General features: G+C 39.9%; 2 protein-coding genes across 3 annotated transcripts in view; one reads left to right on the top strand and one right to left on the bottom strand.

Annotated features, from left to right (window-relative positions):
• Positions 1-23756, bottom strand: part of LOC145457678 (ATP-dependent DNA helicase Q4-like) — a 195643-nt gene that overhangs the window by 144870 nt on the left and 27017 nt on the right. The gene's annotated exons all lie outside the window — the stretch shown is intronic.
• Positions 1403-22140, top strand: LOC145456982 (protein CLEC16A-like). 2 transcript variants are annotated; one of them, XM_080335131.1, is made up of 25 exons: positions 1403-1723; positions 2154-2282; positions 2953-3086; positions 4819-4967; positions 6010-6115; positions 6420-6543; positions 7014-7206; positions 7436-7483; positions 8067-8159; positions 8288-8402; positions 8944-9096; positions 10309-10405; positions 10465-10565; positions 12100-12228; positions 13438-13547; positions 13610-13654; positions 14483-14533; positions 14667-14795; positions 15200-15320; positions 17117-17265; positions 17557-17678; positions 17852-17991; positions 18879-19064; positions 19668-19748; positions 20870-22140. In XM_080335131.1, exons 1-25 carry the CDS (start codon positions 1659-1661, stop codon positions 21523-21525), a joined length of 3426 nt encoding a protein of 1141 aa, XP_080191257.1. In that variant the 5' UTR covers positions 1403-1658; the 3' UTR covers positions 21526-22140. The 2 variants fall into 2 exon arrangements, with proteins under 2 accessions (XP_080191257.1, XP_080191258.1); XM_080335132.1 differs by lacking the exon at positions 19668-19748 and having other exon boundaries at positions 1404-1723.

Here is a 23756-nt window from a genome sequence, read left to right as displayed (position 1 = left end):
GTTCCTTCTGAATTCTTAGAGGAAGGATAAGGAACGTTTGGAAAGTCTTGCAGTAGCTTCTGACAAGTATATATATTTTATTTTATCATCATCATTCATATGTTATATCATCATTAAATGGCAGTGTTGGGATCAAGTCACTGCCTTCGAGTCACGAGTCATCTCGAGTCATTGCACATTTTGACTCGAGTCAAGTCAAGTCAATCGATATTCGAAGGTGACTCGAGTCAAGTCAAGTCACTCGTTTTTTGGATGTGACTCGAGTCAAGTCAAGTCAAGTCAAGTCGAGTCACGAGTCAAGTCACAATTCAAGTCAAATTGGATTTTCGAAGTATCAGGTACGATTCCAAGTCATTTCATTTTGCCTGCTGTGAGAAAGGCAGAATAATTTGCCATTTATCTTGCATCAAATAACGAATACAAAGTTTTATATGCTTGCAAGAAGGCGCTGTGTCTATCACGCACACGTAGAACCGCAAATAAACTACGTGACTAACTGTATAGCTGTGCTACAGTCTGTTAATATCAGGCAATAGTATCGAACACGAAGCCTCGAGAAGTTGTAACAAATTGATATGGTGCAATATACTACCATCTACTCATCAGTGAGAAAACAAACGCATCAACTATATTCGCCAGATATTAATCATAAAAGTGCTTTGGTAAAGGTGATCACTGGGCAATGTTAGCACACGTTGCTATTATATTCTTATTCTTCTTATTCTTCTACTACTGCTACTACTACGACAACGTAACCTGTGGTCATTTCGCTTGCGATCAATGTATTTGTGATGGAATAATGGAGGATCATTCAAACGTACATTCAGTGAATGACTGGTTACTGTCACAAGTGACACAAGCGTATCGCGAACAATACGAACATACACAAAATACAGTGACACAAAATACAGTGATTTATTTGATACCGTTTATACTTGATGACTTGAAATTGACTCGTAAATTTTGCTCCGAGTCACGAGTCAATCCGCATTTTTGAAGCGCCGAGTCAAGTCAAGTCAAGTCATTTCTGCAAAGTGACTCGAGTCAAGTCAAGTCATACGAAAAAGTTGACTCGAGTCTGACTCGAGTCAAGTCATGACTCGAGTCATCCCAACACTGTTAAATGGTATAAAAGTAACCAGGGCTGAAGTGACTTTTTCTATGTGAAGGAGTGGGCGGTAAAATTTTCCGGATGTGTTACCGTTGCATGCGATGTTATCGCTGGTTCCACAAAAAGGACACGAGAGGCTGCACTGAGCTATATGTGGTTTTGATCAAAGTCACTCATAGTTGAGTGACTTTGGTTTTGATGATCGGCTGTAGGTTTGTTTACTCAACAGCGAAGCGAAGCGGCACTCGTAGCTGGTAGCTTACTAGCTTTTTAGACTGCTGTAGTTAGTTTTTGTTTGTACAGTGGTGGGACGTGGGAGGAATGCTAATAAAGATGGCGGGGTGTTTACAGTTGATGTTCATGATGCTGATGCTAGCCACAATTGTCGATTTGATGCTTTTTCTGGTTCATGATTTAGAGTACGGTATCTTGTTTGTTGAAACTATAGTTACGGTGGTGGGTTTGTGATTCTGGTTGCGATTTCATATTCACCTGCTTCACGTTTTCCGCTACGAACACTTGAGGAGGATAGGAGGGAAGGAAGAAGATGAGACGAGGATGGCTAGGGGGTCCCAAGCCCCCGAAGAATCCCCATTCTTTAGAACATTTGAAGTAAGTGGAATCGTTGTCCTCTGAGAAAAAAATCTAGGTCTTTTACTCTTTTAGTCTTTTGTAGCTTTGTACCCATCCGAAAGCCTCCTTTATCATAATACCCACTGTTATCAAACATGGTATACGTAATAATAATGATGCCATGTAATGTTACACCAAATATAACGGGCTCAACCCCCCTCTGAGGCTATGACCTCTGATGAGTGTGAGTGATGGCTGACGTGAATTATGAAGATGCCAATTAGCCCTGTACTATCATACAACTAAAATTTGTTCACTATGAAGAATTTTAGGAGTGTTAAAGTGGACAATTGAAGCTGTACATTCTGTTCTGAAAATGTCGGAGAGACTTACAAATCTTTCATAACACGTCTTCAACCGCCACTGAGCTGTGGAGATGTCGCAGTTATCAATAAATTGCTTTTTGCAGATACCTTCATCATGTTCTGACAAAAAATGCAACTGTAACAGAGGCGAACAAGGCCCTCCTTGTGGAAGCTTTACGTTCGATGTCAGAAATCTTGATATGGGGCGATCAAAACGACGGTTCTGTGTTTGAGTAAGTGTTTTATGTTGCTGTTATACATATTTATTCTATGAAAATATATTCTTCCAACTCGATACTTATATACTTCCACTGCTATCCGTTTGTAAACCTGTCTTCCTGGTGTTATTTGCAGATATTTCTAGTCTGTTAACTCAACTCGCATCATCAGCCTCTTTGAAGTCTTCTGCGTTTCGAGGATTACAGTTGCGGTTGCTAGTTTGAACGGAGTAGTGCTTTATAATTCGAGTTGGAGTAAAAGTCACTTATTTTGACTGAAGTCAATCAGGGCCGCAATTCACAATTTGAGGCGTCAGTGTTCAAATATTTAAAAAGTCACGAACAAGGAAAAAAAATCGCTGTTTCTAATTAGAATACCCATGGGTTGAGTGTAAATCGCAATTTTGAATTTTTTGTTGTGGTTCATGACTTGCGGAATATGGGCCAAGAGCCACGACTACAACAATATCAAGAACCACTACTGCGAAGTTATGTAATTAATTTAACCTGAATCAGAAAGTTCTTAGCAGCTTGGTAAGCTGTCATACATGATATTAAAAAACATTTTGCTTTTGGTTAAATATCGATAGCTATCGAAGTGCTCGTAATGAAATATTGGCTACTTGCCTATTTCTGTACTGCTTATGCTGAATCAGTCCCAGAGAAATATCAAATGTATTTTCAGATTCTATTTGGAGAAGAATATGTTTGTTTTCTTTCTAAACATTCTGCGTCAAAACTCTGGGAATTATATCTGCGTGCAGTTGCTTCAGACTCTGAATATTTTGTTCGAAAATCTCCAAAATGACACGTCACTTTGTAAGTATATTGTCTCAAAATGGCTTCTGTTGCTTCTCATTTGGATTTGTGTATAGATTAAATATTCATCCTGATGTGATCTTCATATATGGTCCACCTTAGTCGTTCCAAGATTCATTGTATGTATGCTTAAACCCAGAGGTGGTCAGTAACGAAGTACTTCTATTTTTTGGAAGTACTCAATTAGTTTTCCTCTACTTCTGGTACTTACTCAAGTAGATCTGATTTTCTCTACTTCTACTTCATAATATTTTGTGATCTACTTACTTACTTTTCGCTATTTTCAGGTTGTCAAGTAGAAGTAGTTTAATCCCCCAATACGAAAGATAGCCTTTGGAATTTCGGGGCTGTTTTCACGGAGTATCAACATTTAATATTCATAAAAGTCAAGTAAAGCCCAGAAATTTTGCTGCACTTCGCGCACAGTAGTTTTGGAGTGACAAATATGTTTTCAGGAAATTATGATTGAATATAATTTAGTTACGGGATTGCTTGGTTCCGCTCACACCGCATTGTCACCCATATCAAATATTTCATCACAGTAGATATGGCCCACCATAACGTTTGAAACTACCATTCCGCAATCTAGCAATTACCAATCATATCGTAATATAGCAGCCCATTACGTGTCTTGCTAATCTGGAAAATCCAGCTGTTTTGAACGTCACACCTGTTTTAGCAGATCACCTTTGAAGCTTTATGGACAAAAAACATGAACTATAGTTTCCGCTTTTTAGGAGTGATATTTGTATTTCACTTTCAATTGCGAGTATCATACTTTGAGTTCTAATTACTTGCAGTTCTTTTGTCTGCAGAACATACATGTTGAAGCATAAAAGCAAGTGTAGTAATGCCTCTATTTTCCGAAAATAAAGCTACATTATATATAACTTTTACGGTCCACAATATTTGTTTTTAACGTATACTAATCGCGCAAAGTGATGAAACCGTATTCGATAAAACTTCTACATATTGCTCTGCGCCTAAACCAGGGGCCTTATAATATGGGGTAAGGCGCCATGCCATGATATTCTTCCAGTAAACAAAGGGTTAGTATCGCATTTTCATATCAATACTGTAATTTGCATCCCGTGATGCGAAAAAAATGCTCCTCCGTCGGAAATGGATACCTCCTCCTGGGATGCATCAATACGAATCAAGCTCTCTGCACCTTCCGCATAGCTCAATTTGGAGCTTTTGACAGTCCATACGAACGAATTAGGACTGTTTTCAAAACTACTTACTTACTTGAGTAGATTTAAAGTCAGTCAAATCTACTTCTACTTGAAGTAGTTTTAGGTGGCTTATTGATGAAGTGCTTCTACTCGTACTTGAGTAGATTATTTCGTGGCTACTTCTACTTCTACTTGAGTAGCTTTCTTGACTACTTTGACCACCTCTGCTTAAACCACCTGTGATATTTTCAGTGTCTTGCAATACCTGTTGTAAAATATATTTCTCCACCATTTTAGACTAGTTTCAAAGACTTTCACAAGGTTGTTTTTGCATCGTTTGTAATAGCACCATATAGGCCTAGTGAAAGATTTTACTAACTCGTCAAGGGAAATGTGTCTATTTATCACAGGCATCTGATGATGCAATACACTATACAACCTACAGGAAGTTATGTTGTCCAAATTCACATGATGTAAATGTTATGTAGTTTCGGTCATGTGGGATCTCGGCCGTCTCTATATTATGTCTGCGGGTCGCTGAAGAATTTGTGTTTCAGATTACTTGCTTTCAAACAACCACGTTAACGAGGTGATCTGCCACAAATTTGATTTTTCGGACGAAGAGGTTTTGGCTTACTACATCTCGTTTCTGAAGACTCTGTCTTTCAAACTGAACGTTCACACCATACATTTCTTTTACAATGAGGTATGTCGTGTAACTTTTACTAGACTTGATGGAAAAGCAGTATAGTGTGACAATTGTATTATGACTTGATAGTCTCCATCATAATTTTGGATACGGTATTATATTACCGTGCATTCACTCTCCGAATATGCAGGCATAGTTTGGTGCTAATGCATGCAATATTTAAACGGACACACTTGCAACTATGCTGACAACCAAGACGATAAATTCAAGGAACAAAGAAAAATGCAGACAGTGGGTAAATGTTAGTGCGTAGCGCGCATTGCGCTCATTGAATTCAAACTTAGGTGAATCACTTTGTATAAAATCACGGCCTTCCTTAACTTTTCATTTTACTCGCTGTTGGGGCACTTCCTTTATTGACTTGAATGTGCCGTGTTACGATGGAAGGAAGTGTATGTGTAAGATCCGTCCCAGCAGGGTGCCAGTAATCTTCCCGTGCAACCCTCTCCTAACCTCATTTCCCACAGTCTGCGAAGCACGTACTTTGAGAGATCGCCACTTCGCCAGTGTATAGCGCCGTAGCGGGCGTGCTTGCTTAAGTCACAGAGTCGTATACAGGCAATTAGATACATCGAACTTTGTTCTTTCTATATTCGTTAATATATTGCAGTATGATTTGAACCTGGTAAATCTACAAGTTTCTGACCACTAATTACTACTATTTGGCTGTTCTGTGCTATAAAAGAAAGCTCCTTGGATCTGCGTGTGTGATCAGGATTGCCAGAGTACTCAGAGCGGTCATTAGTCAGTGACTAGTGCGTACAACGGGAACTGTAGCTGTAGCGTCGACTCCAATCAAGCACTATACCAGCGTGTCTTGCAACAAGTCGTTGCAGCGACCGCTACAGTATGAAACCATGCATAGCTTCAGCTGCGTGATATAGGTCATTCCAACAGTTCCAACTCCAGTCCATTACTTTTGACAATTCTTGATTGCTGTACGTAGTGTGATTTCACGTAAGGGATTTAATTGCAGTTGCGGTATCTTTTACTGTTGCCTCATGTATTTTTTATTCTTGAATTTGCGTTTGTTTGACAGCATACCGATGATTTTGCGCTGTACACGGAAGCGATCAAATTTTTCAATCACTCCGAATCAATGGTTCGGATCGCCGTCAGAACTTTGACCTTAAATGTTTACCGAGGTATGCTCTATTAATAATTGATAAATGCATAATCCAGAACGTAACATAGCCTACTGTTGCAGCAATTCTTAACCCAAATTCATATGCATAACAGTGTTTAATACATTGTGATGCATAATGTTATTGTTCCCGTGATGGCATTGTAAAAATTTGTTGGTGAAATATGGATTTTCAAAAATTGTGCATCGAGTGGTAATGTTCTTTGTGAAAAATCTGTAGATTTTACTGTCATAATGTCTATTCTAACATATATGTTGTTTCAGTAAACCTGTGTTGAGTCATTAATCATTCATATATTTTACAGTGGGCGATGAATCCATGTTACGATACATCAGAGATCGTACTGCCGTCCCCTATTTCTCAAATCTGGTCTGGTTCATAAGCAGTCATGTGCGAGAGCTTAACGCCTGTGTGAAGAGTAACGAAAAGTGAGTTACCCGTATATCAATGTATAATTAGAAGTGTTGCCTCACATCGAAAATTAAATGCTTCCATCATTGCAATTCTCTACGATTTTCCGTCGGTGTTTTCTCTCTTGTTCTCTGGCAGCGTTGAATAATGTATGATCTTCTGCTGGGTGTTATATTATTATGAGATGATTTCATGATAGCACGGTTTTGGTTTCTTGTTTCGAGTAACCTAAATGTGTGATTTGCAGTATATTGCATCATAAAAAATGACTTCCTTTTATTAAATTATATTCTTCGACTGGATGCCGATTCTTGATGTAATTCATACCGTCTTGCTATATGTCTAGTCAATATCCTGCAATGTTGAATTTCCTGTGAACTGTGAATTTTCCTCAGATGGCTGAGCATATTTGATAAATGTGTTTCATTAGATTTTGTTTTATCTGCTTGATTTTAGGTTGTTACTGATCAAAAGTTATGTATTTCAGTCACCAGAATTTGAATCGCTTGCGGGATTTAGTAGCCGAACATTTGGATCATATCCATTACCTCAACGATATCTTGTCGATCCAGAACGATCATCTCAATTCGATATTGCAAGATCAGTTGTTGCGACATTTATTTGTGCCACTCTATATTTATTCTCTCACTTCCATTGGAGACGAAGACACCGAAGACGCTGTAAGTATCAATGTAGACGAATTTGAATGTACTTGAATTCGACACTTGATAATCCGCACATTATTATCCAATCTAATTTAACATCATGATTCATTAGTGATATGTCAATCATGTGTGACAACTTGTATAATTTCTTGAGGCCATTGGAAATTCTGCTCCCAACCTCACACATTTGATGTCAATTTTTTTACTAAAAAGAATTTACTTTGAAATTTGTTTTGTTTCACAGGAACACCCGAGGGTCAGCTCAGTTGTAGCACTTTTTCTACTCTCTCAGGTACTGGTTTGCTTTTAGCCCCAAGCACGTTTGTCTATCAAGATTTTAGACGGTAGTCTATGCATCTTTTGACTGCGAGACTAGGACGTGGAAAATAATGTATTTTTTTAGGATACGTCTGCCAAAAGCAGTTGACTTTAGCCTTTAGTATTACGATTTTATATAATCAAACCGTGTGTTACGTGTTATCAATATTGATGATATTTATAATATCAAACATCTGTTGCCTGAATTTATCTTGCATCGCCACCAAACAGCAATGCATATTTCACTCTCTTTACAAACAAATCATTGCCACAAGTGGCAGCCCAAAATAGACTGAGTGAGATAAGTGCATTTTGAATCTCTTGTTCAAAGAGTGTGTGGAGAGTTATTCAACTCTTCAATGACAATATCACATTTGAAATGATCGACCCCTGTTACTCAGCATGAGCATAGGACTTATTATGATCTGAATCTGAAGTCATTTCCTATTGCATACTAGGTCACCAGGTGATGTTTTGTTATTACTATTGAAAATATCCGTGTGAATTTTGTATTGATTTTACACGTAGCAGATCGATCGAATACAATCTTATTTCAGGTATTCTTGATCATACAACATGAGCCCCTTGTTCACAAACTTGCTGAATTCATATTCAACCAAACACCATCTGCCTCAGAAACACCCGATGAGGTAAGTCTAGCGTCAATTCCTCAAAAAATGTTGTACTTGGCTGGTATTTATCACTTGTGGTATCGAAATTGGTTCAATATTATCCATTTTCTTGAAGAGTTGTTTCATGATGTGCGTTCATATTGTAGAATGGAGTGTATGAGGCATTCACGACGAAGCCGGAATCTCTGGATACGTGGCTTGATAGTCAAAAGTTAAAAGCTTCGAAAAAGAAGAAAAAGCGTCCTAACTTCCGAAATGTTGGTGAGTGTGGTATTGTGGTTACTTACATTTGTCAGAGTGGATTAGATAATAATCTGTCGTGTTGCTGTATACTGCCGTATCACGCAAGCTGCAGGTACTGGGCTATAAAATGTGTGACAACGCAACTTCTCAGAAGTTGGGTGAAGTTCTGTAGCTATATCAAATCAAGTGGTTCAGCGTGCATCAACGTGGTATCGTAAAACCTCTCCTCGTGCTACGTAACATTTTTCTATTACACAATTCGTCCTCAATATTTATAGTTTAAGACGACTGCAAACAAAATATTTCAAAGCAACGTGAAAATTTTAAGCTCGGCCTACAAGCAATCTTTTGTGCCGCAATTATTTGATTATTGTTTAATTTCAAAGAGCCGGCGTAGTGTGTAATGTGCGAGGTGCTTGAGAGTTGAGATACCAATATGTGCAAAGGAAGTGTCGAAACATGGCTTTCTGTTTGGCGTAAAACCTTCATTTTTGACAACAGGGATGTAGGCTATCCGGTTTTTCATTGTTTTTTTCATTTACTCATTTATTTTTATTAGGCTCCGATGACGAACCCACATCTCCCATGGGATCGCCTCTGGAATCGCAGATCGAGCAAAATTACACGGTCGAAGAAGTGGAAAAAAGCGACGACGCTCAAGTCCCCGGCGATATCGCGCATGACGACGCTGATCAAGCCACCTCGTCCACAGGTAAGATGCATGGCACAAATATGAAATGGTAACTCTTACTGCCAAATTTTGTCGGGATGGCGTTTAAGGCTGCGAAAAATTGAGTACCTGAGTGATTTGATTCTGAATCAAGTTTTTGGCTTCAAGTCGAATATCCGAGTGCCACTCATCATGATGTCACGATGGTATGAATGCTTTGGAATTCTAATATGTACTGTTGATGCGACCACAAAGAATATAATGCCAGTTCGATACCGCATTATAGATTATCTGGTGTTTCTTCAACCATGCCTAATTCATTGCGCTTATTGACAATGCTTATGGTTGATCACGATTTCATAGATGTATGCCATTCTTACTATTGTGTGTAGGTGTGTAGTTACAAATGCTGCCGTACAACTAATCTTATGCTGGAATACTATAATTCCCGTTGATAAACAACTCTTTCTGGCATCTCTTGCTACTAGACTCGAATGATTAGCATTAATACTCGATGCAGATTCGAGTACTCGTATCATGGTTCGTTTGTGTTTGTAGTTCCGATAATGTATGATTCTATGGGTTCTAAACCGTGGGGTCACCAACACGCGGCCTGCGACATGATTTGAGATTTACAAAGAAAGCTTAGTAAAGCTTTAATATATTGTTGTTGTTCAAAATAAGCTATTCTTCTGTGCCCAACATCACTATTCCTTACTAGCAGATGCTTCGGCGATGGTAGTATAGCATTCCATGGAGGAAGAATTAGCCGATAGGAAGGGGCATATTAACTTGACGAGCAATGTCCCAGACACTGCCAAGACCGAGACGCTTAGAAAACGACCTGGGGCTTCCCCACGAGATCGAGCTTTACGAGGATATAGTTCTCCAGCAAATACCGTGTCTAGCTAGCCCCAATATCGATTCTTTAGTCGCTGATAAGTATTGTCATGTATCGTACGCAGCTCATAGTTTAAAATAGAGTGAAAGTGAAGACCATGATATTTTTGTTGTGTTTTCAGTTCTTTCAAAAAATATTATTTCTTTTGTAGGAACTATGCCCGTCGCCCATGTTAGAGAGCACAGCGTTGTAAAGATGTAAAGTTTTAAAACAGTGGCCCAATATATCCCGATATTGAATTCATGCGACCCACGACCCATTTTGAGCTGGCGACCCCTTTTCTAAACGCTTCACTTCCGAGCGCCTGTTTCGTATCGAGTTCTTTATGACCTTTTCTTTGCTACGTTATTCAGAACACGACCCGTCCTTGCCGCTGTCGAATTCCACTGACGAACAGAAAGCCGCCGCCAGGATTTCTTCGTCTACTTCTTCCGCCATCTCCACCAACAGGTGGGTTTTTGCGCGCGTTTCGGCATTTGGAATTCTATGACCAGCCGTTCCTTTTGCAGGCCTTTTTTGGACACCATTTACAGTGCCTTGAATTGTAAGGATAATGATTACAATGCCTTGTTGTCGCTATGTCTTCTGTATGCGATTCTTCATAATAAAGGTGAGTTGTTTTGCGACGGGCGTTGTAATTTGTCTAAAATCGATGCTCTGGTTGATAATGGCTGTAGAGTGTAGAGGTTTTGATGTGAACGGGCATCTTTTATGTTCTTTGTAAGGCCAGATGCACAGCTGGCCATACTGGGGCTTTAAGCTATATTGGTACTTTTCAGTAGGTTAGAAAATTTATAATTTCTAGGACAAATTGGATCGTGGTTAACAGTCGAACATTCTCCGAACATATCTGCAATTGCGCTCGTGTGTAATAAAATTTAAAGCCTGCCCCATAAATGTGTGCATTACTATGCAGAAAACATTGTACATTTGAATAGTATATTCATATTGAAATGAACCCGAATATTTTCGGCTGACACTCGTCAGCAACTAGTAGAGAATTGGAAAGAACATTGTATTTCAACCTGTGACGAGTGTCAGCCGAAAATATTTGAGTTTATTTCAATAAGAATATACTATTCAATTGTATATTGAAATTTTCTACCTTCAAGTAGCTCTTCAAAGAAAAATTGTGTATCAGGCTGAAATTTTGTATCGCTCTCGTAAATTTTGGGGCAACTATTGTTTGCTTAGTTCAGAGATAATGTGTATTTTTTCTTCTTGTTTCTATGCATATCTGTGGACGTATAGGTTCAGGTGAGCAAAATTAGTCATTTTGAGACCAATTTTATGATAATTTAGCATCCTGATGGCACACTTGTCTGAATAAGTCACTACAGCCATCAGTTTTCTCAGAACGTTCAATTTCTTTTCAATATGGAAGATAGCATGATTTCTACTATATAACAGATTTTTGCTTGCTATGCTTCTAATGCAGTGGTTCTCACCCAGAATTTATGTTACAGTAATCAAACTACTGTTAATTTACAACTTTGTGTTAATAAACTTGAATCACCCGAAGATCAGTAGATAAATTACGTTGTCCGTTTATTGATTCCTTTACCAGTATTACTTCTTTTCTAAATGGCGCCCAGCACTGCCACCGGTAATGTTACCAAAGTCAATGATATATTGAAGTAAATTCAACCAATAAAAGATTGAGGACCACTGTTTTTATACCACTACGCCATGCAGCATTGAGATATGTACTCTGCAACATGGATTTAGTGCACGGTAGATTTATGCACCCACCGTACGATTCGTTTCAATTCCTTGTACCACAAGCATTGTGCGGTCCAAGCATCGTACTCTATGCTGTTAATTGTTTTTGCAATATGTATGTGTGTCAGTGTGTGTGGGTGGAGAGGCGTTTGATGTAGGGATAGTTTCGATGTCTCAATGAGGAAATTGGGTACGGTATATATAGTTGTCAATACCTCTTTTTCCCTAAACTTTGACATGAGAAAAATGTTTCTTTCTGCTTTGTACTTGTTATTGCTATTCGTTTTATTGATAGGCCTACTATTCTGCATATGATATCCAAGCATTAATTTTCCGTAAATGGCTACTCGCAAATTTACCAGTTTTATTTGCGTCGTATATCATTCCGCGGTATCGGTCGAAACTTATTCTTCAATACCCAGGTATCAGTACCGACTTGACTGAGGTTGTGAAGCTGAACGAAGTTAAGGATTGCGACGAAAACGACGATACCTACAGTCATTGGCTTGTTGAACGCCTGTTGAGAATCTTAACAACCAGCGCCAAACGAGGTGAGCGTCAATGCATAGTTGTTTCGCGATACCGCGATTGGGAATTTTCGGCGTCATATTTAACATTTGGAATCTTGGTATCGGGCTTTTTGACACTTGCTCATACTATACCTGTTGCTTATTTAAGCTGTATAGACTATGCCCTTCCGGAATTTTCTTCAGAACTGCAGTAAACCTACTTTCCACCTACATACGGCACCTACATACCTACTTCCGCCTAGCCATGACATGCTCACTTGAAATTTGTTATTTCCTTTCTGGGAAGCCGGACTGTAATAGCCAGATCACAAATTTGTCATGTAAACGATGTTTACCAAAGTTATTCTGTTCACTGTTTATTTTCGAGTTCATCATGTTTGAATCGCTATTTTACAATTCTGTTGGGTGATATATATTGAATGTCTTGCATTCATAATATGCCGGCACTAATTTTTCTCACTTTACAAAGTTATTTGCCCTATTTAACAAACACCAGTACTGATAAGCGAAATACCAATAATTTGGTAGCTTACTATTCTTGAAAGTTTCAACAAAATGCCTGTAGTTGCTGTCCAAGTCTCGAGTCATGCGCAACTTCGGCTACAAGACGAGTCAATACACAAATTACCTCTTGCCCCGAGTCGAGTCATTTGCCACATTTTAGAAAATGACTCCCTCCAGTCACTCTAGTCACCAATAAATTACGACTCAAGTCGAGTCATGTCAAGTGACACCCTGAATTTGACCAAATGACTTTGTTAGGCTGGTACCTATTGAGTTTGAAGTTATAGGCCTATAGCAATGCCGCAACAGATATTTGGATTTATATTCGTTCAGTACTGTAACGGCACACAATCAATTAGCTTTGGCATTTTTGCCTCTGCGAACATCTATGTTTTGATCCATTTTTCCTTGAAAACTCCATATGCACGTTATTTCATTCTTAGAATTTGATGCCAGTGTCACAGACTTTCCATTACTGGTGAAAAAAGTGACAATGCAATGTTAATGCCAAACGGTTGTATCGCGTCACATGAACATGTTTGACATTTGAGGGATTACTTTCTGTGACATATTTGATATCAGAAATCGATACTTTGATGAAAATACCCAAGATTATACAAGGATTTTTTACATTTACTCACCATTGCATGGTGGGCTGTATGCATGATATGCCGGACTTAGATTGTGTTTTTATTGGGATTTTGACTTAAACTCGTTTGGCAACAGATGCAAAAGTCCGCCTCTCGACGCTTGGACTGAGTTGTTTGCTCTTGAAAGAAATCGGAATGAACAACGACAATTGCATATTGTTGGACACCCACGTCGAATGCATCGCAGTAAGCAATTTTGCAACTATGTGAAATCCACTCACCCCTGTACCGAATGCTTTGTTTGTCAGAAAGCAAGAGACGACTGCATGGAATTGCTGCATCATTTTTACAAGGTGAGCATGACACCACAGTTTTGGTAATGATACTTGTTCGTTTTTGTGATTTTGCGGAATCATTTGGTTGCAATCAACATTGATCCACAAATGAGGACAGCCGAAAATTCTGGGTAGTGTAGAGAAGTGTATGTTACCTTAATATTACTAAGTCTTAGTTCCTTATTGGTACAGTATACTTGACTCTGAGTAATCTGATGTAACAATGATGGCTTTGAGTTCCTTACCTGAAAATTTCACGAAGTTAAACGATGGTGTGTCTTCTAGATATATTGGCCAGATAAAGTTCCAATGGCCGTAGGTATCCATGAGTCTCTTAGAGACGAGAAATACTCACATTTATAGAGGCGGGAAGTGATAGAATATTGAATATCATTATGCATGACTAATCTAACACGGTTACCTATAGCGGCAATGTGAATTTGTGATGCAGCGTTACCGCAAAATTCGGGTAGCTGTTGACTAAAAAATTTTGTCATCATTTTTTAGCAGTACTAATCATGGCGTCATTGCCCATTGATGTGTATTATTGGTTTTGTATTGCCCGAACAGCTATTCTGAACATTGATGAAAAATATATTACAAAATAAGGACACATGAGATCAAATGTTATGAATAAGGACAGTGTTGTTCTACAAGACATCACCCTTCATAATAAGGTCACGTCTTAAAAAATTTGTATAGCAACCTCACCCTAGATATAATATTTCCTGAAATTTGGAGAGATACAGGCCTTACGAATTTCCAGGCAGCAAATAAAATGAAGAACGATCAACTAATTATTTCCTATTCTACTCGTGGTATGAATAACTAAAACATATTTTACAGGAGGAAGAGATGTTCCTGGATATATTTGAGGATGAATATAGAACCTTTCAGGTACGTTATTTTTTGTGACAAGCCCAGGTAGCGGAATAAACAATTCTGGTGGCGTGGCATGTCACTATGCATATGTTATAATGTAATCTCAGGACGTTTGGATGTGATTCCGGACTCGAATTTTCTGTTTCAGAGCAAGCCACTGAACGTTGAGTACTTGATGATGGACTCGTCGCTTTTATTGCCTCCCACCGGCACCCCTTTGACCGGCATAGAGTTTCAAAACCGTCTTCCATGCGGGCCTGCTGAGCAGGCGAAAAGGGTGGGTGAAAAATGTAAAATATTTCCTGAGTGTGCCACAGAGACAATTTATGATTTTTGCAAAACTGGATTCTGATTTGTCTCTGAACCCGTATTTGCGCATTATAACCCATCAATCCTGGATTCCAATTTTAACTTGTTTTGAAGTTCAAATCTACTACAGTAATCACATTCGAAAACATCAAAGTCCGTTATCTCTACTGTAGTAGTTTATGTTTTTTGCTATATTTATCACATCACGAGCTTGAAGCTTCAGTTTTACTTCCATGCTTTAGTTGTAATTTCTTTCAACCAGTACGTTTTCTGGTTTTGTCGAATCCCATATCAGCCCAATTAACCGAATACCTGTAGATTTATCCGCAACACGGTATCTCGAGTGTGTTCACAATCGAAATTTCTTTCAAGGCTATCGGACTTCTCATCGCACTCCGCGACCTTTCTTTGTTGCTGTGCAAGGAAGTGGAAACGCAGCTCCCCTTGACAAGAAAGCAGGATTGCATTCAGAACAACGACAAACTCGACTTAAGTGAGATGGAGCTGTTTTGGGTCTAGTGTTCCTTATGATCATAGAGAAAGGTTGCCCATGACCACCAACAATCAGCGCTGACCTTGAACATGTCAAAATTTATGGTTTTTCATGTGACCATCAGCTATGTTTTCCACAAAACTATGTTTGGTGTCTGGTGATATCAGTGAAGTTCTTGAGAGTAAGTTCTATGTCTGCGCTAGAATAGGGTATTGGTTAGGGTGAGGGTATTGTAGGATTAGTTCTTGGGTTAGGGCGATGGATACTCCATTGATACCCTGAACTAACCCCCAACCCTAAGCCAATTATGTACTAGTGGATCTTCAACGTACGTAGCCAGAGGTCGTCAAAGTAGTCAAGAAATCTACTCAAGTAGAAGTAGCGACGAAAAAATCTACTCAAGTACGAGTAGAAGTACTTCTTCTTTAAGCAATCTAAAACGACTGAAGTAGAAGTAGAATTGACTGACTTTAAAAGTACTCAAGTAAGTAAGTAGTTGTGAAAACGATCCTATAATTCGTTCACATGGATTGTAAAAAGGTGCAAATTGAGCTATGCGATAAGTGACGAGATTGATTCTTATTGATGCATACCAGTAGGTATCCAATTTTCAATAGAATAGGCCTAAGCATTCGTCCACATCATGGGATGAAAATGATAGTATTGATATGGAAATGCGATGCTAATCCTCTGTTTTCTCGAACAGCACGTTTTAGAAAATAGCATGGTATGGCGCCATTCCCCATATTATAAGGCCGTAGTTTAGTCGAAGAGCAATACGGAGAAGTTGTATAGGATACGGTGTAAACACTTTGCCCGATTAGTAAACGTTAATAAAAATTATGGTGGACCATAAAAATGCCATATTGTGTAGCTTTATTTCCAGAAATTAAAGGCATTACTACACTTGCTTTTATACTTCAACATGTATGTTATCCAGACAAAAGAACTGATGTTAATTATACCTCAAAGTATATGATAATGGGAATTGAAAGTGAAGTATAAATACTACTTCTAAAAGCCGAACATGTATTTCATGTTTTTAGTCCAGAAAGTTTCAAAGGTGGTATGCTAAAACAGCTCTAAAACTAAAAAAGTCCTAGTCCTCTTTTCCAGATTAGGACACGCTATGGACATGCTAGATTACGATATGATAACTAAATGCTAGATTGCAAAACATCAGTTTCAAACGTTATGATGAGCCTTATATACTGTGATGAATTATTTGATATGGGCAAAGGGCGACAATGTGGTGTGAACGGAACCACGCCGACCCTCTACCTAAATTATATTCACCGATACTTTCGTGAAACCATACTGGTCACTCCGTATCCACTGCGCGCGAAGCGCGACGAAAATTCTGGGTTTTACTAAAATTTTATGAAAATTAAATGTTGATACTCCGTGAAAACAGCCCCGAAATTCCTCAGGCTATCTTCCTGATTGGAAGATTGAGCTACTTCTACTTGACAAACTGAAAATAGCGAAAAGTAAGTAAGTAGATCACAAAATATTACTAAGTAGAAGTAAAAGTAGCGAAAATCAGATCTACTGGAGTAAGTACCAGAAGTAGAGGATAACTATTTGAGTACTTCGAAAAAGTAGAAGTACTTCGTTACTGACCACCTCTGCGTATATCTAGTTTTGTGGAAAGCGCAGTTGATGATCACAATAAACACCAAAAATATTTGTTGACTGATAGATGATGAACACTTCCTAATGTGCAAAAGAAAGTACACCAAGACCTTCTGTTTCTGCTCGGAGTGCATGGAGGTCATAGTTATTCTTAATTTCAGACAATAGCGATCTTATCGCGTGCACCGTCTCTAGTCGCGACGGCCGACAACGCCGGTTCCTAGTTGTTGACCTGTATCAGTTTGTTCTCGTTGAACCGGAGAGTAAGCGCTTGGGATGGGGTGTGGTTCGCTACGTCGGATTCCTGCAGGTGACTTAATTGATGTCTCTTCAATTGTTACATACAGTTGAATTCCTGTTTGAAGATCAACTTTTTCAACTTGGCTTGGATGAGTGTTCCGATTTGGTTAAAACGAAACTCCCCTGGAAAACTTGTTAAGCTGATGTTTTTATTTTTGGTTGGTTGATAAGATGTATACAACCAATTGCGTTGAAGTATGTGTTTGATAGACTCTTTATTCAGTCGATCCATGGTCACTGCAAAGTAGATGTGTACCGTTGCAAAGGTAGATTCCGGCATAAAATATGTCTTGTACTGCAGGATGTCGAAGTTACCAGCGACAACGAAGACAGCAGAGTTCTCCACGTAACGCTTCACAAGCCTTCCGGGGCAAGGAGGGTACCGTTACTCAGCGCTGACTTCATCTTCGACGACCATATAAGGTGCGTATTTTGACGCATTTGAGAAACTGCGGATTCTGAGATTCAAATTCGAGGCAGGCTGACTAGCCTTTGATTCTACGCGGTATCAAATAGAACATTTGTCTGCACGTAAATCTTTCCAGAGACGCATTTAGCCCGTTATACTGCAAGCTGTATCGTATTGTAACTTCCAGGTGCATGGCTGCAAAGCAGCGTCTCACCAAAGGCAGAATGCGGGCGAGAAGCTTGAAAATGCAGAGGATAGCTGTGCTGCTCGGACTGCCCGAGAATACGAGAGAGGACCCTTTCGCTAACAGTTACATGCTGAATACAAGTATGTGTCATATTTATGCTTGTCGTATGAATCACCAGAGGTGATCAGTGACTAAGTACTTCTACTTTTTCGGAGTACTCGAGTAGGTTTGGCGTACTTGTACTACTTAGTCAAGTGGTTATGTTTTCAAACTACTTAGTATTACAGTTTGGGTTTTGTAGTAGGTAGTTTTAGGTTATGTTTGCATCACTTGAATGATTGAAATTGTGGAAATCCAGTGTTGGCAAAAAAAAGTTACAGTCAGTCAGCAAAAAAAAAGTTTACATCCGAAATCTGCAGCTTATACGCATGAATTCATGCCCCCTATAACATCGTCGTAAAAGGGAGGAGGCTGTGGGGCAAAGCCTTCCAGAAGTTTATGATCATATGGGGGACCCAAGACTAACGTGTTTTTTTTTGGGGGGGGGCTGATTCGGCCCTGCTTATGACATACTATAAGCATTGTGGTGACGCGATGCTTCTGTGGGGAACAAGAAGCTACGAACTTATGCAGATTTTGTATGTTAAGTTTTTTATTAGACGACTGAATGGAAAGATTTTTTGCCGGCACTGTAGTCCCTGATAACAGTACCTAGCTGAATATATTTTCTGACATTTTACTTATTTGTATAGTGCCATTGGTTGTTTTGTTTACTTGCACTACTTGATTTTGATTTTTGACTACTTGCTTTTTTACTTGGAAATTGCTACTGCTATTTGTACACGAGTAGACATCTGCGACGTTGCTTGTCCTTGGGTAGCAATGAGAACTACTTTGACCGCCTCTGCAATGTTGCGATAGTCTCTGTGAAATTGTACACTGGCATCCAAATTTAATATCCGATATCTAGTACGGGCTAATTTCGGTTTTATGTATCTTCTAACACGTTCCCTTTTCCCTTGTCAAGGTTTCCACACTCCACGAAGTCAGTTTCGCGCCTACGCCGAGCCTCAGGCAGTGGAGTTTGGATCTCATCAGAAATCGAACACTCCGCAACCGATACTGAAGAGACCGGGAGGGTCCATGGCGATTGTGCCGGGTCGTCTCGGCACTTTGGGATTGCCCCTGTCTCCGCGCTCCTCGTCCAGAGCTAGTAAGATCGATTATAATGAACAGATCGGTGCGGTAATGCACCTGATATTAAGGAGGCAGTACCACTGTGGGTTGCTCGGAATTAATTTACAGTGTGTGCTGCCCGGCAGATATTGGTTAAATTCATCTTCACTTTGCTAGAAATCACAATTTTATCACGTTATAACTGCTAGTCCGAATTTGAAGCATGTACCTGCCAGGAAGACGTTAGCTAATTTCACATCTCTTCAACTCCCTCTTTGTACTTCCCGGTAGATATCATGATGTTGCCATGTTTCTGCGGCTAATTTAGAGTATGTACTTACTTACTACTTGGTAGATGTTAGCTCCATTACATCTTTGCTAATATGTCGATGTACTTTCGGTAAACAGCACACTATTGCTAGAGCTGTTGCCGCTAATGTAGAGCTTGTAGCCTACCACCCGGTATAAGTGTATCTGTCAGCTAACTTCTGTAAGATAACACAAAAAGTATAGTTCCGTGCGTTCTTTTGAGATTTCACTACAAGAACAATTCATAGCTAATAAGAAAATGGATGCTTTTTGCGCGTTTGTGAACTTCTCGAGTTTACATATTACCGAGCATTGCATTCTTTCTCGCAAGCCAACTCTGGTACGAGGAATAAAGGATCTCGGAAAACTAAAAGGATTCCGATCGTCCCTGTTGTCGACGCCGCCGCGAAAAGTAGGAATTGCATCATTGACTCGAAGTCTTGATGTTCCCGCTTGTTATTAACACTTGCTGATTTGAAATGGCGAGCATATCATAATTTTGTTTTGCATGAGACGTGCAGATCATCGATCATACTTTTCCACCTCGTTAAATCTGTTTTGTACGTAATTTGCTACTGAACTTCTATATCGGCTAGTCTATTGTATCCCTGTCCAGTTGTCACCAAATGTGAAAATATTGTGGAAGGCCTCGTCATTTATGAAGAGGAGGTAGTGAGATATGTAAATCAGAGTGTTGCGTTATCTTCGTATGTGTTAGGCAGGCTGGTTAGAACGTTCTGCAGTGAGAGATCACCAAAATCAGGTTGAAAGGCGAATTTCTTTTTGATATACATAAAAGGAAAATTTGGAAAAACCAGACTCAGATAGTAGGCCTACGGTATGTGAGATCTTCGGATGAGACTAAATCGGCCAGGAGGTCCTTATAATGGTATATAAGGAAAAATCAGGGGTTGTGCCATCAATATTTAGATGAGAAAGAGGATATGACGAAGGTGTGAGTTGCATGAAACTGGTGGAGGCTATTGAATAATGATACCGTTGTGGCCACCCATTTGGAGATGCTGAGAGATGAAGAGAATGATTAAAATGGGAGAGTGTCCAGAGGCGATAGAGTTTTATTCGACTTATAAGATAGCCTGCATTTCAGATGCATTGCCTGCTGAGATTTTACCAACGTCCGAAGAGACTAGAAAGCTATTAACTACAAAACACTCCAGCTAGAATTAGAGGCAAGTGACGTACGATCATAGAATGTATTATATGACGATTGATGCCGCAATTATGTAAGTACGAATCAAAAAAGCGATGATAAAAATCATAAATAACTCCCATTTTGCAATGGAAACAGGATGATTGTCTGTGCTTGCGTTCTTCTTATAAACGAGATATTGCATGCATCCGCGAAATAACTCATGATTGCAATAGTCGGCAAGAATCTTTGAAACGAAATCGTGTTGTCAACACCGCATATTTGAATGTGTGCCGGATCGAATTTGTAAAGCGAGAATCTCATGCATTTTACGCACCGGTTATCGTTATGCTTACGTAACACCGAACTTTGATTTTCTACAGGTCGCGACAAAATGTCCGATTCGACTGAACGCCAAACCGAGTCCGGGCTCCCGTCGCACGACTCGGCTCCTGAACTGATTTCGGCGAAAGACCTAACACTGGCTCTGCAGGGCGCTGCACAGCCGTCGCATCTCGACGACCCCGCTTCGTTCCAGTCTGGGATGGACAGGAGCTTTCATAAAGGCCACCGTCGCAATAACAGCGCGCATATCAGCTCTAGGGAATTGCCTTTTGAACAAGTCGGAGTGCATCTAGATAGCTTGAGCGTGGATGATAAATCGGTCGCGTCGGACACTGTTTTGGACGACCAGTCTCCTTTAGAGGAGGGAGTGGATGCGTCTTCTTTGAATGGGTTCAATATTGATGATGATCCAGTGTTGAATCCTTCTTTCACTGTGGGCAGTAGTGAACTTTTTCTTCATGATCCTGCTGTTGTCGGGAATGACTCGTGTGTTTCATATCCCGAGACGGACGATTTGAAAGCTGCTCGCAAGCAGACCGAATCAGCCTCGTCCAGAAGTGTAGCTCCCGCCCTGCAACCTCCGTCCAGCGCGCCTGTTTCACTCGTAAAGCAAGAGCAACCCCAATTCAACGTTTCGATATCGCCTGTGAAATCACCGACTATCGCACTTCCTTCGGAGGAACCCGCCAACTAGCGGCAGTGGAATTGCATTTCGCTCTCGATTTTTCATAGGTTTCTACTGTTGATACGTTTCGCTCTGGTGCAATCAACAAAGTATTATTACTTGTCGTTGATTTCGTGTGCAATGCGGGGCATATGGTACGTTCTGCATATAAATTATCTGTTGCTTTGTATCTTATGGTTTTTGCGGGAATTCACTATTGTTCCGCGGTTTAATTTTAGCATATGTCAAAGGTTGGCTGAAAGTTTAGCATAGTCCTTTTCAGCACATCTACCTGCTTGGTTGAGTATCGCCTTGTAGCTTAGTTGCAAATTCTGATAACTACAGAAAATAGCATGAGAAGCTGATGTCACCGCCGCGGTTTTGTCGGTAGCTATGTGGCAAATGAAGTCATTCAAATTTGTATCATCCAACAGCACATCTCTTCGACTGACCGACATGTCGATAATGGTTTCGAAATTTTTACGTATTGTATCTACTCATTACTTGCGATAACTGATCGGACGGCGTAGTCTTGTAGCTATGAACAAGGAAATATTTGGCAATTATTTGAAACAATCTAGTCCGACAAGTTTAGACAGACATTACTTGAGTTACATTACTGAAATAAAGATCCTCAATAACTTTTTTGCTTGTATTACTCAGTCCGATGTTATTTATGATTCTGTGTTAATATCCAATCGTCCATCCATCGTTACATGATTTGAGGTGGAGAGATCATTTGTCGTTGGCATGAATAACGAGCACAGTTGTGCCTGGGAGCTAGTAGTACCACGCGAACGGTGGATGCAAAACACTGCTAAACAGCATGCCGCAATCAGTGCCGGCATCAGCTGATTCTAGGCGGTGAAGCTATAAATGGTGTGACCACCGACCAGTAATGACATTCTAGTGAGCAAGTCGCACGCTACAGTTCAGGAACCACTGATGTATGTCTTTTCGCGGGTGGGCCGTATTGTTAACGTGACGTTCAAATATGACGTCATAAATTAACGTAAAGCAAAAGTTGAGGGTACAAGACCACGTCACTCTAAGTACTGATGTTAACTAGTGTAGGGTTAAGATTCTGCAGGCACGAAGAATATTGATTGTGACCAAAAATGGAGATTCTTGTGCTCACTGAAATTCACATGAATTCAATTGTATCTGCAGCCTTCATGACATATTAGTCATAACGTCGCTTGCATAGACTTGAGAAGTTCAGAGTACTGATAATACCACGTCAGTTGAGGTGCAGAGCGCTGTAAACATGATGTGGTGTCATAAAAAAAGATTTAAATGTGAAAACATTTTGTCAGGAACTATTATCCTCAGAAGGTCACGGACCGTATGCGAACTGTAGCGAAAACATCTTTACGAAAGATACCATCCCACTTCATCTGTCTCTGTGATATCGGCCTACCCGTCGTCGCTTCTAACGCCTTTCGAAAATTCTGACGCGCATTTCTTCACTGTTACACCATAGTGTCCTATATGGTGGCGACACAAGCAAATCGCACGGTTCAATGAAATTGTATCACGTCACAGTTTCCATTTGGCTACAGGCAATTTGACGGTGATTTTTGACCGACTTGCCGAGCATTAAATTTGATGAATCGGGTATCAATCGAAAGCTGACGCTGTACTGCTTGCGAAAATATAAATTTTATTCCACTCATGGCCCTGTAACCCCCACAATCTGCCCCAAATTATTCATTGTCGAGTAGATTGGCTGTGTGACGCAACAATGATGTCTGGCGAAACGAGAGACTAGCTCAAGAGCAAGGATGCGGCCGAGCGGCGAGAGTGGGGCTGACGTCGCGGCAATAGCAATGTGCAACCGCGCCACAGAGAAACGCTGCGCTGTTGATACTTTTTCTATGCGTTTCGGTACAAGCGAGCACACACCAGCCTTTCCTTGACTTGTAAGGGTAGAACTGGGTCCACGGAATGTATTAGGGCCCTACCAATTTTCGCGCAATATCCTTCAGTTGATAGAGATATGTAGGCTACGTCTAAAATTCAATCAGTTTTATTGGTGTCAATGTTTGGAATAAGCTGCCACCTAATCTCCGCAATTTAGACTCTTGTGCTTTTAAAAAACAATGTTTTCATTCTCTTATCTCTAACTACCGCTAAATTGCATTTGTGTTGTATTTCAAATTGGTCCATGATACTGTGTCTTATTTTTCCTATCGTTCGTTGGTTTATTTTAATTTTTTTTTTTCATTAGACATCGACTGTGAAAATTGCTCCTGTCCCGG

The sequence above is a fragment of the Botryllus schlosseri genome, chromosome 15 (genome assembly GCF_051294905.1).
Source record: "Botryllus schlosseri isolate E-star chromosome 15, Bs_hap1, whole genome shotgun sequence".
Taxonomy (NCBI): Eukaryota; Metazoa; Chordata; class Ascidiacea; order Stolidobranchia; family Styelidae; genus Botryllus; species Botryllus schlosseri.
This window is presented reverse-complemented; position numbering and strand designations above follow the sequence as displayed.

Coding starts and splice junctions, on each gene's coding strand:
- LOC145456982 (XM_080335131.1), top strand. CDS start 1,659: ATGAGACGAGGATGGCTAGGGGGTCCCAAGCCCCCGAAGAATCCCCAT. Junction 14,796..15,199: donor CTGCTGAGCAGGCGAAAAGG/GTGGGTGAAAAA, acceptor ATTTCTTTCAAG/GCTATCGGACTTCTCATCGC. Junction 19,749..20,869: donor TGTCGACGCCGCCGCGAAAA/GTAGGAATTGCA, acceptor GATTTTCTACAG/GTCGCGACAAAATGTCCGAT.